General features: G+C 34.5%; 1 protein-coding gene across 2 annotated transcripts in view; it reads left to right on the top strand.

Annotated features, from left to right (window-relative positions):
• LOC107605420 (formin-like protein 18) overlaps positions 3,588 to 12,247 on the top strand; it is an 11,968-nt gene continuing 3,308 nt past the window's right edge. The window contains exons 1-8 of one of the 2 annotated variants that reach the window (XM_016307298.2): positions 3,588 to 4,271; positions 5,242 to 5,942; positions 6,782 to 7,003; positions 7,101 to 10,138; positions 10,254 to 10,374; positions 11,177 to 11,248; positions 11,759 to 11,857; positions 11,970 to 12,043. In XM_016307298.2, the coding sequence (XP_016162784.1) occupies positions 4,199 to 4,271; positions 5,242 to 5,942; positions 6,782 to 7,003; positions 7,101 to 10,138; positions 10,254 to 10,374; positions 11,177 to 11,248; positions 11,759 to 11,857; positions 11,970 to 12,043 (4,400 nt within the window). In that variant the 5' untranslated portion in view covers positions 3,588 to 4,198. Of the gene's footprint in view, positions 4,371 to 5,241; positions 5,943 to 6,781; positions 7,004 to 7,100; positions 10,139 to 10,253; positions 10,375 to 11,176; positions 11,249 to 11,758; positions 11,858 to 11,969; positions 12,191 to 12,247 lie in introns of those variants that run through there. The other variant, XM_021105200.1, reaches the window with a different exon arrangement.

The raw sequence follows: 12,247 nt of genomic DNA, 5'->3' as shown, positions 1-12,247 counted from the left end.
TTGGCCCCCTTTGTATTATTTTTCCTTGGTAGTTAGGGTTGAATTATATTATTTAAAAGATTTTAACGTAAAATTCCATCTGAGTAGGGGTGTACATTGTCTGGTCTGATCCGAAGATCTGATCTGATCTCGAATATTTTAGGGATTAATTTGGTGTGATTTTATCGGGTCTATAATCGGGTAAGGGTCTTAAAAATAGATCCGGTCATTATTTTTTGTCAGATCCGGGCCATAACTCGGGTCACCCGAACTCGGCCCAGTGGTCCGGTCATCATACACAATTAATATTTTGTGTTATTAGAGATGAATGATGACTATTCTTATGTGGAATTTAAGTATTGTAAACTTTAATATTTTGTGTTATTGGTCATTATAAGACTATAAGTTAATGTTTTATATTTAAAATGCATAATATTGTGTTATTTGTATTGATTTAAATATTTAGTGTTATTAGACAATATTACTATTGATTATGGTTATGTTTTAATTTTAGAGAAGGGTTGGTTCTTGTTATATTTTTCTAAGTAAATTTTACCATGTCAAATAATGGTTGGAGTCTTAAAAATTTGGATATTTTCACATGCTAACTTATAAGAAGGTATCAAGGTAATATAATGTTAACGGCCCGGTTTTCACCCGATATAATCGTGGCCCGAAAATGTATAAGTTTCATCGGATTTAGAATCGGATTCGGGTCTAACAAATAGGTCTAGTATCTATTTCGAGTCGAATCTGTGTCACATCATACCCAATTTCACCCATCCCATAAATACTCCTATATCTGAATTGAAAAGATAAATAAATATGTCTTATAGAGATACAAAATTTTTTTTTTGGTAGAAATATTTTGATGGATGAATAAGAAATTTTATCATTATTTTTACCGTCAATAATAAAACCTCACGAAAACGCGAGAACCCTTGCTCATTTAACACTACATCCGGGCACCGATGCAGCGGCTCTTGCTTCGACACCGTACTCGAGCCACACGGCGCGTTGCTTCCGGGCAACGACCTAGCTTTAGCGCAATAATGTCTTTGATTAAAATGCAGTTATAAAAAAAACACATGTGTCAAATTCAGACCATATAAATAAATTTATTTAAGTTGATATAAAGTGAAAACAAAACATTAATTATAGAAAAAGTAACTCCCTTTTTATGCATTTAATATCATTAAAAACTTTAAAATCATATCTTACTATAAAACCCATCAACTTTTGTCACCAAAAAAAGAGTTAAACCCCAAGATGGTCTTTGAGATTGATGTCATGTACTAAAATCGTCTCTAAAATTTCAATTGTACTAATTACGTCTTTAAGATTGAAAAAAATACACCATATTAGTCCCTGATCTATTTTCTATTAACGGCGTGATGACGTGGACTGTAAGTGACACGTGTCACAATGTTATTTGGCCATGTGTCCGTTTGTGCCACGTGTCACAACAGTATTCGTCCACGTGTCATCCATTATGTCATCGTTGTATATGCACCAAATTAGTCCCTCACTTTGCATTAAATGACTCATTTTAGTCCCTGAAATTGAATGTCATGCACCAAACTAGTCCCTTCACTAATTTTTTCTCATTTTTTTTAAATTTAAAATTTTAATATCTTTGATACACTAATTTCAATTCTATTTTTTTCATATATCATTTAAATACAAATGTTTTCATAAAAATTTTTAAGATTTTACTTTTTAGTTTTAATTATATAATTTTTTTTAATAATTTAACATTGATAGAATTTGTAATATATAAGTATGTTATTATAAAAAAATAATTATATAATTGATTAGACACATTTTTTTTATAAAAAAATATGTATTTTTAACAATAAATTAATAATTAAAATAAACATTTTTTCTTATGAAATACATGTTTTCGTTAATGTGTAAATGAGTTAGATTGAAGGCATTTCAAGCACCCTCCCCACCATCTTTGACCTCTGCAGTCTAGACAAAAGAGGTCGGAGATGATGGTAATGAGGGAAGCTTGAAATGCCTTCACGTCAACTCCAAGACGGTGGTTATTAGGGGTATCTGCAAGAAAAAAATATTTTATACAAGTATTGAAAGAGGTCGGAGATGGTAGTGAAGTTGCTTGAAAAACCTTCACGTCAACTCTAAGTCGCGGTTAAGGTATTCGCAAGAGAAAAAATATTTTATAAAAACACTTTTATTTGAAGAACATGTGAAAAAATAGAATTGAAATTAATGCATTAAAAAATATTGAGAATTTTGAATTTATAGAAAAAAAAAAGAGAAAAACTGGTGAAGGGACTAGTTTGGTGCACGACATTCAATTTCAGGGACTAAAATGAGTCACTTAATGCAAAGTGAGGGGCTAATTTGGTACATATACAACAATGACATAATGGATGACACGTGGACGAATACTATTACGACACGTGGCCAAATAACATTGTGACACGTGGCACAACCATCCACATAAGCATGCCACGTGTCACTGGTCACCACATCATCATACCATTACATGTGGCCAAATCATGAAGTGACATGTGTCACTTACAGTCCACGTCATCATACCATGTCATCACGTCGTTAATGGAAAATAGGTCAGGGACTAATATGGTGCACTTTTTTCAATCTCAGGGACGTAATTGGTGCAATTAAAATCTCAGGGACGATTTTAGTGCACGACGCCAATCTCAGGGATCATTTTGAGTTTAACTCCAAAAAAAAAAAACCATCAAAAGAATACTTAAATAGCATTTAATTCTTATTTTCTTTGTGTACTGTCTAAAAATAAAAATAAAAAGAGAAAATTCCACTTCCCTTTCCTGCGAGATGCTAAAATGACACCCCCTCCCTTCTATTTTATAAATGTACATTCTCCTCCCTTCTAACTTTAAAAAACCTTCTCTTTAATCTATTTTAAATTTTTTGTATTAACTAATATTAACTTTATCCATTTTTTAAGAAAAATAAATTATTTTTTAAAAAATATCCATTAACAAAAATTTTATTTTTTATCATTAAATTTTGCTTACTAAAATACCCTTTTAATAAATTATTTTTTTATTGATTAAATTATATTTTTATTAAAATATTTTTTAAAAAATTAATAATTAAATTATTTTTTCTAAGATACCTACCCTTCAATAATTTTTTAATTATTAAATTGTGATTTTATCAAAATTTTTGTTAATAATTATTTTTATATTTTACTATTAATTTTTTAATATTAATATATATTATTTTAACATTAAGAGAATGTACATTTATAAAATAGAAGGAATGAGAGTGTCATTTTAACATCTCGCAGAAGAGAGAGTATAATTTTCTCAAATAAAAATAAAAATACTCATCACTACCTTACTATTTCTGCCTCTCCCTTTCTATTTTTTTTTTCACAAATAAAATTCAAATATAAGGACAATGGCTAGAAAAAAAATTCCAATAATTTTTTGGGTGACTAATACAATAAATAATTAGTCTATATTATTAAATAATAAAAATTCATATACAATTATTTTTATATAAAATTATATTTGAATTAGTAGGTGTGATGTGATGTGAAGTGGGAAAAATCCCACACGGACCAGAACCTAGTACGGATCTTATCTTCCCTTTTTTGGTCCTTAACCTTCCTTAAGCGGAATATGAACAAAAACATCAACATCATCACCGCACCATTTCTTTGTTTATTCTTTTTTCGCATAAACAAATACATTAAGATTCGGACACACACACAGACAGAGATTGCGTTAGAGAGAGAAACCTCGGATCCAAAATGTTCTTCATTCTTATTCTAATCTAACCACAACGACACAGCTACCATATCTGTTCTTATTCCAACTCTTTTCTTCATACCCCATGAATAAGATTCAACTTTGCATTAAGATTGCCCCATACCCACTTTCTCTTTCTTGATTGAAAGCTAAGTTTTCTCTCTTTCTCTTTCCATCAGATAAGAGATAAAGTTGCATGTGAGAGGACAAGGACAATACCCTGATGAAAGTGTTCCTTCAAGACCCAGCAAAATCCATGCCCTATTGTTTGTTCCTGAATGCACACAACATACTTGTTACAATGCCAATACCAATACGATAATGATTGCTATTGATTTTATTTGGTGGGGTGTGTGTGATGCAATGTGGTTTGATATGTGGCACTTATAGGGGTGGTCCTACAAGTTAGGGGTGAGAAGATACCCTTTTGGATCTTGTAGGCAACAATGGCAATGTTCCGCAAGTTCTTCTATAAGAAGCCCCCAGATGGGCTTCTAGAAATCAGTGAGAGGGTTTATGGTAAGTTCTCTCTGCTTTGGCTCATTGGCTCTTGTGGAAGTGAAACAATATACTGTTGAGTTTCATCTTTGTGCTATTTTTGGCTGGGGGAATATTGTGGTATGTATAGTTTATTTTGTTGATTTTGGAGTCAACAGTAGGAATTGCATGAATTTCTTACATTTTTATTATACAAATATGCGATCATTGAAGTGATTCCAGCTGTTCAATGATATTGTTTATCCTGTATTGAATGGTAGTTGATATGAAACGCTGATATTTCCCACCTATGTGGACAGGTATAAATTTTCTTTGTGCAATCAGTATTCTTAATTTACAATATATTGTCCTTTGATTATTTTTAGTGAATGGTGAATGTGGTAAGGAGATGCATTTTGATATGTCTCTCAGAATGTGGGCATTTTTTTTTAATTAGTCGATCATAAGGAAGAATTTTACTACACAGCTATAAGAGATGTGTTGTTTGTCATATACTTTTGGGCAGTAGAAAAACCAACAATAAATAAGTTCAACATTGCAGATACGTGAATATGCTTGATAAGTAGACAACTAAGGTAAACTTAGGAAATAATGCATCAGAATGAGAATGAGAATGAGAATGGGAGTAGCACCTATTTTAGAAAAAAAAGTGGCAGAATTTTGTCTTAGGTGGTTTGGTTATGAACTATTGAAACCCCAATAAGAAGAGCATATCTGATTGAGGATATCTTGATAGCTGGAGGTAGAAAGCAACCTAGAAAGCTATAGCCAAAATCATTTTGAGAAAGATAGATTTTACTTTTCTATTGTACAATGGTACAGTATAGCATCCTTTGATCCATAATAGTTGCCAACCCCACCTAATGGGACATGACTTGGTTGTTGTTGTAGTTGTAATGTGTCATTTATTCATTTCATTATCTTAAAAGGATCTATATATCACATATATCTCTTTGTGATTATTTATTTTATTCTTTTGCTGTGTATGCAGTCTTTGATTATTGCTTTACGACTGATCTTATGGATGAAGATGAACATAAAATGCATATAAGGGGGACAATTGAGCAACTTTGTGATCACTTCCCTGAAGCTTCATATATGGTGTTCAACATGCGGGAGGGAGAAAATCAAAGCCAGATTTCTTACATTTTGAACGATTATGATATGACTGTGATGGACTATCCTCGACAGTATGAAGGTTGCCCAATACTCACCATGGAGATGATCCACCATTTCCTGAGATCATGTGAAAACTGGCTTCAGCTTGGGCTACAAAATATTGTCTTAATGCATTGTGAACGAGGTGGATGGCCCGTTTTAGCATTTATGCTAGCCGCTTTCTTGATTTATAGAAAGCAATTTACAGGAGAGCTGAAAACATTAGAAATGATATACAAGCAAGCTCCGAGGGAACTTTTGCAATTGATGTCACCATTGAATCCATTGCCTTCACAACTGAGGTATCTTCAATATATATCAAGAAGAAATGTTGGTTCAGAATGGCCTCCTCTAGATAGAGCAGTTACATTGGACTGTGTAATTATAAGAATCATTCCTAATATGGATGGAGAGGGTGGTTGCCGTCCTATATTTCGGATATATGGACAGGACCCTTTTATGGCAGCTGATCGGACTCCCAAAGTTCTTTTTTCGACTCCAAAAAGGAGCAAATTTGTTCGGCATTACAAGCAGGTGACACCTGCCTCTATTCAATTTTTTTCCCACAATTGATGCTGATTTATGAATTATGATTCAAGACAATTAAACTGTCTCCCTTTGTATTGTTCTTGCATTTTGTATTGAGATGTTTATTCCAGAATCTGTATAATATTCTAAACCATATGTGATGCTGTGGGCTTCTTATATTGAAATAGTTTATACTTGCATACAAACAGGGTGACAATATATAAATACATAGGCCTAATCTCCCTTATCATTTCCTTTTTTATTTTCCTACAACTAGGCAGTTTTCCAACCCCAAAATTATGAACTCAAGTTAAATTAAACTATATTCATTCCTTTTATTATTTATAATAATGTTTTATATTCCCCATGACGGTTACATCTGGTATCTTTGTTTGGATCTGAGGAAATGGACTATCTTTAATATGAACAGAATGTTAGAAAACATGTAGTGCTTTAAAGGGGGATACCTAAGAGTGTGCTAATTGTTTTGCATTGATACGCACTTATGCTGTTTCACCATTCGATTTAAAGACAAAAAACTCTCAGAATTTTAACAAATATTTGCTTTTATTGATTGGGTCTCATTCTTATGATTTGCTTATATAAAACTGGTTGGAGTCAACATAAAATTCTATCAGTTAAAAATTTGTTTCTTCTTCTCTTTATACACAATAGGATATGATCCATTGGCACTGTTGAACTCAGATTAAAATAGCAGCATATTTTTCCCTCATGTTCTTTATTTGATCATGTTTAGGTAGAGTTCTTAAACAAAGATCTATTATGTTTTATTTTACTCTTATTCTACATTATTTTGTTTATTTTTTGTTTGGTATTTGTTGCAGGCTGATACAGAACTGGTTAAGATTGACATACATTGTCATGTTCAAGGGGATGTCGTTCTTGAGTGTATTACTCTAGAAAATGATTTGGATCGTGAAAAAATGATGTTTCGTGTGATGTTTAATACAGGATTCATAAGGTCAAATATTTTGATGCTTAACCGTGATGACCTTGACATATTATGGGATACTAAAGATGACTTCCCAAAAGATTTTAGAGTAGAGGTAGTTATATCTTTCTTTGCTTCTATTTTATTAAGTAACAATTAATGACAAAATTAACTTAAAATCTTTACTGAGCATGTTGTATATTGCTTTGCAGATTCTTTTCTCGGATATGGAAACAAAATCTTCTGTTATTTCAATTGATCTGCCTTATCTTGAGGAGAAGGATGGCCTACCGATTGAAGCATTTGCTAAGGCTAAAAAAATTTTCAGCCATGTTGACTGGCTCGACACAAATATTGAGGTAGCAGCTGTGCTACAACAAATCACAGGATCAAATATCTTTTTGGAAAAATTGGATGGTGCAGCTTCTCCCAAAATGAGCCATTTGCGAAAGGATTCATCGCCTAGAGGATTTAAATTTGATTCTAAGATACAAGTCGATGTGAAGAGTCCTGACTCCACATTTGAGGGGAAACTTGCTATGTCCTCACTCAAATCTGGAGATGCTTCTGTAGAAAAGAAGGTAGAAGCATTTGAATCAATGGCGTCGCAAGAACATAACATCAAGACTCCTACTCATATGGGTCAGGGGTACCAACCTGTTCCCACAATTGGAGTCTCAGCACATTCAGATTCTACTTGGAAGGAAATGAAGTCAGTAAAATCAAAGGAATCAATGGAAAATAACGCCGAGTTTCCTACATCTATGATTCAAGGGAAACAATCAACTCCCTTAACCGGACCATCTACGGTTGCAAAATCCAATGCAAAGTTGGAAAATGACACCATGCATCCTATATCTTTGGCTCAAAGCATACAATCTATTCCCACGCCAACTGATGCAAATTCAGCACTGTTGGAATCAAGCAAAAAGGATACTGAATCATTAAAGTCACCGGCATTGTTGGAAAATGATAGAAGATCTAAACTTGAACCACAGAAGATGCCAGAAAGTGATTTGAAGAGACCCACTTCGGCAGTTCAGGGGACAATTCCTACTTCATCAATTGAATCATCCATCAATGCTCCTATGCAAAAGAAGATAGATTCACTGGCAGAACCACACACTGTTCTGGCAAGTGACATTAAGACTCACACTTCAGTGGGTCCGAGGACACATCTCACTCCCTCAAGAGATTCCAGTTCTGCTATTGCACAGGTTGAATCATTAGAAACAAACGCATTATCGGAAAACGATACCAAGGATCCTCTATGTATAGCTCAGGAGAAACAGTCTACTCATGTAACCAAATCCGTGGTTGCAAACTCAAACAAGGAGGAGGTTAGGGAATTGGAAGCAAAGGTGTTGTCAGATATTGATTCCAAGAGTCTCACATCCATAGTTCAGAGGAAACAAGATAGTCCTTTACCTGAACCACGCATTGGCAGTAAGTTTTCTGCTTCAATTGCTCAGGGGAAACAGTCTATTCCCTCAATTGAACCGTGTATGGATGCTAATTCAATGGAAAAGAAGATTGAACCACTAGAGTCAATGATGAAGAATACTGAATCATTAGAATCGAAGGCATTGCTTAAAAATGAGGCCAAGATATTGACATCGGCTCAGGAGAAACAGTCTATTCCATTGATTGAACCATCTATCAATGCTAATTCTATGGAAAAGATTAAACCATTAGAGTCCATGGTAAAGGATACGGAATCATCAGTGTCGACGGCGTCACTCAAAAGTGAGACCAAGAGCTCGACATCTATGGCTCAGGAGAAACAATCTATTCCGTTGATTGAACCATCTACTGATGCTAAGTCAATGGAAAAGAAGAAGGATACTAAATCATTAGAATCAAAGTCATCAATTAAAAGTGATGTAAAGAGTTCGACATCTATGGCTCAGGAGGAACAGTCTATTCCCTTGATTGAACCATCCCAGGATGTAAATTCAATCAAGGCCCAAGAGTCAATGACGTTATCAGAAACCGTTACTAAGAGTCTCCCATTTACAGATCAGAGGAAACAACATAGTCCCTCACTTGAGCCACCTGTCGATGCAACCTCAAGTAAAAAAATGACTGAATCTAATGAATTGCAGGTTCCTTTACAGTTTCCTAAAATCATATCTCCACAGGTGCATCAAGCAATTCGACCAGCTCCAGCACCAGGTTCACCTTCAGCTATCACAAGATTTCCGAGTTCATCATCAGCTCTTGGAATAATGTCTGTGTTGCAGGATGATGCACCAAAGGATATGAAAGAAGAAGTCACACATGCAGTGAAATCTCCTCTGTCCGGTAGTATGTCTCCCCCGGACTCAAAGGTGTCGAAATCGGCAGAGCATAGTCCTGAACATATTTTGCATACATCACCAGTAAAACCTTCGGTGGATGCTGTTGCGACCATAGAGAAGACTTTTGGGCTCAATGCTCCTGTGGTTTCTCCTTCCCGTTCTCCATCTACACCTTCATCACCGCCTCAAAGTGAGCCTTTTGCAAAATCAATACAAACTACTGATATCCATAACCTCCATCCTTCCCCTCCCCCTCCTCCTCCTCATGCAACCCCTTCCCTTCCCAAAACATCATCTTCCATTGTCAAAGATTCATTTAAAAGTCCGTCTCCTCTGCCTCCTCCTCCTCCTCCTCCTCCACCTCCATCTTTAATTAGACAGTCCTCATTATCTTCAGCTGATGGCCCCTTGAGTATGAACAAGGCTGCTGCTATGCCTATTCGACCTCCCCCACCTCCGCTGTCAACTGGACAGACATCATCATCTTCAATACCTCCTCCTCCTCCTCCTATGTCTGGACTTCCTCCTTCTGCAATGTCTCATCCCCCTGCCCCACCTCCTCCTCCTGTTCCTTCGGTCACCACACCTAGTCCTCCTACATCACTGGCTCCACCTCCACCTCCTCCCTCAGCTTCTGCATCTGCAAATGTTCCACCTGTACCCCCACCTCCACTTCCAAATGGATTGACAAGATCTGGCTCTTTGTCATCACAAGCTAATGCTAATGTGGCTCCAATTCCTGGACCGCCTCCAGTTCCCGGACCGCCTGGGGTTCCTGGACCGCCTGCAGCCCCTGGGCCGCCTGGGAAAGGACGTGGCCTGTTGCGAGCAAATTCCAAAGGTATCTGTACTAAAAAGAGCAATCTGAAACCTTACCATTGGTTAAAGTTAACAAGGGTCATGCAAGGAAGTTTATGGGCTGAGACACAAAAACTTGATGAAGCTTCAAGGTATGACCCGTGTGTTAAGCCTTCTCTTTGGTGTTATAAGAGAGTGACTCAGATCATGTGATTTTCTCATTATTATTTATTTATCATTTTTCTTTTAAAATCTTTTTGGTGCTAGGACTCCAGAGTTTGACATGTCAGAACTGGAGTCTCTTTTCTCTGCAACTGCTCCAAATTCTGATGCAAATGAAGGAAAATCAACTCTCCGTTCTGGACAGAAAGTGGATAAAGTCCAACTGGTATGTTTTTTGCTTTTGGCAGTACTGTTCTGGCTAGTTATTTAGGTTTGGTTTGGTAAAGCTTTGATTTTTCAAAAGTAGCTTAAAGTTTGGTTTTCAAATAGAGCTTCCCAAAAGTTGCAACAGCTATGTTTGGTAAATCAAAATAAAAATGACAATAAACATAAACTACAAAAATTATGTTTGGTAAAATTACTTTTAACATTTAAATTGACTTTAATAGACATAAATATAATAAGAAATAAGAATAAATATAGATATTTATTAATATATAAAGTTATATTAGACTCTTTAATTTTAGAAGTACGAGCTAACTTTGAAACATATCTACATATGTGCTTTAAAAAACATCCTTAGCTTTTCAAAACTAAAAGCACATGCACGACCTTTTTATTTACCGAATACAAAGTGTGCATAAGTACCTCTTCAAAAAACTTTATTCTCATTTCTCTTGTTTCAATAGGTCCAGAAATAATTATCTATCCATTCTGATGTTCATTAAATAAACTCATAAAAGTTACGACTTTAATTTTAATTATGAAAATTAATTTATTAAAAGTTTGTCACTTCTAAGTAACTTGTCTACTGCTTTTCCACTTTAATTATTTTGACCACCAAACAATTATTTTAATTTTTCTTATAACTAAAGATATATATTGTATTCCGCCTATGGAGTTTTCATTTATCTCTTGAATCTTGTGTCATGCCTTTCATTAAGGCCTGAGTTCTTCAGTTAAATTATTGTCAATCTTTTGTTTTATAGAATTTGAGATCTTAATAAAGGATCCATGCTATCATGCAGATTGAACTCAGGCGTGCATATAACTGTGAGATCATGCTTTCAAAAGTCAAAATACCTTTGGCTGATCTAATGGTGAGATATTCCTTGCGTAATCTTTTTTGCATGAAGATGCTATGAGCATTTTACATTTAATGATAGATCCTAGGGAAAGTTCATTCTGACACTTTTTCAAATTCCTAAGTAGTAAATGCTTATCAACTTATGGAAATTCATTATGGTGGCAACACTTAAAAAGTACTGCTAAAATTAAAGTAATACTTTTTTAATATTTGAAAACAATTTTTAATTTGATAATAACAAGTAAAAAGTGTTGCAAGAATGTAAAAAAAATATGATCTTAATTTTAGCAACACTTTTTTAAGAAAGTTGTATAGTCACCGTAATAATAGCCATCATAGACTCAACTATAAAAACAAATGATCTGAATATATATTTGTCTTAGAATTAACCTAAGCCTAGTTGTCCACTTATGAATATATCTCTTTTGGTACCACATTGGTATGGTCATGAACATTTGAGTTTAAATTGAAATCATAAGTTTTATAAAGTTGTCTTTTCACATTATTTACACCAATGTCTCAGAGCTCTGTGCTAGCATTGGATGAATCAGCATTAGATATTGATCAGGTTGAAAACCTCATCAAGTTCTGCCCAACCAAGGAAGAGATGGAGCTGCTCAAGGTATCAAACACTTTGTTCTCTTCTTCGACTCGAACTTCATATCATAGGCTAAGAAAACATTGGTTTGCAACAATCTTGGTTTAACTGAGCTGTAGCCATACTTTATATGCAGAACTATACTGGAGATAAGGAGCACTTAGGAAGGTGTGAACAGGTAAGTGGATTTTACTTATTTCTAACTACTCTTTTCTTTTACTTATCTTTAACTAGGGAATTTCTTATGGTAAGATTATTAGCACTGATGGTATAATAAAAAAAATTAAAAAGTAGTGCTGTGAATTATGTAAACTAGACCCATTAAATTAATTTGAGATTTTATTTGCATTAGAGATGAAGCTTTCTTATATAGTAAACTTGAGCCTAGTCTCTTGATAATACTTTCCACATTTC

This window comes from Arachis ipaensis, chromosome B06 (genome assembly GCF_000816755.2).
Source record: "Arachis ipaensis cultivar K30076 chromosome B06, Araip1.1, whole genome shotgun sequence".
Lineage (NCBI taxonomy): Eukaryota > Viridiplantae > Streptophyta > Magnoliopsida > Fabales > Fabaceae > Arachis > Arachis ipaensis.
This window is presented reverse-complemented; position numbering and strand designations above follow the sequence as displayed.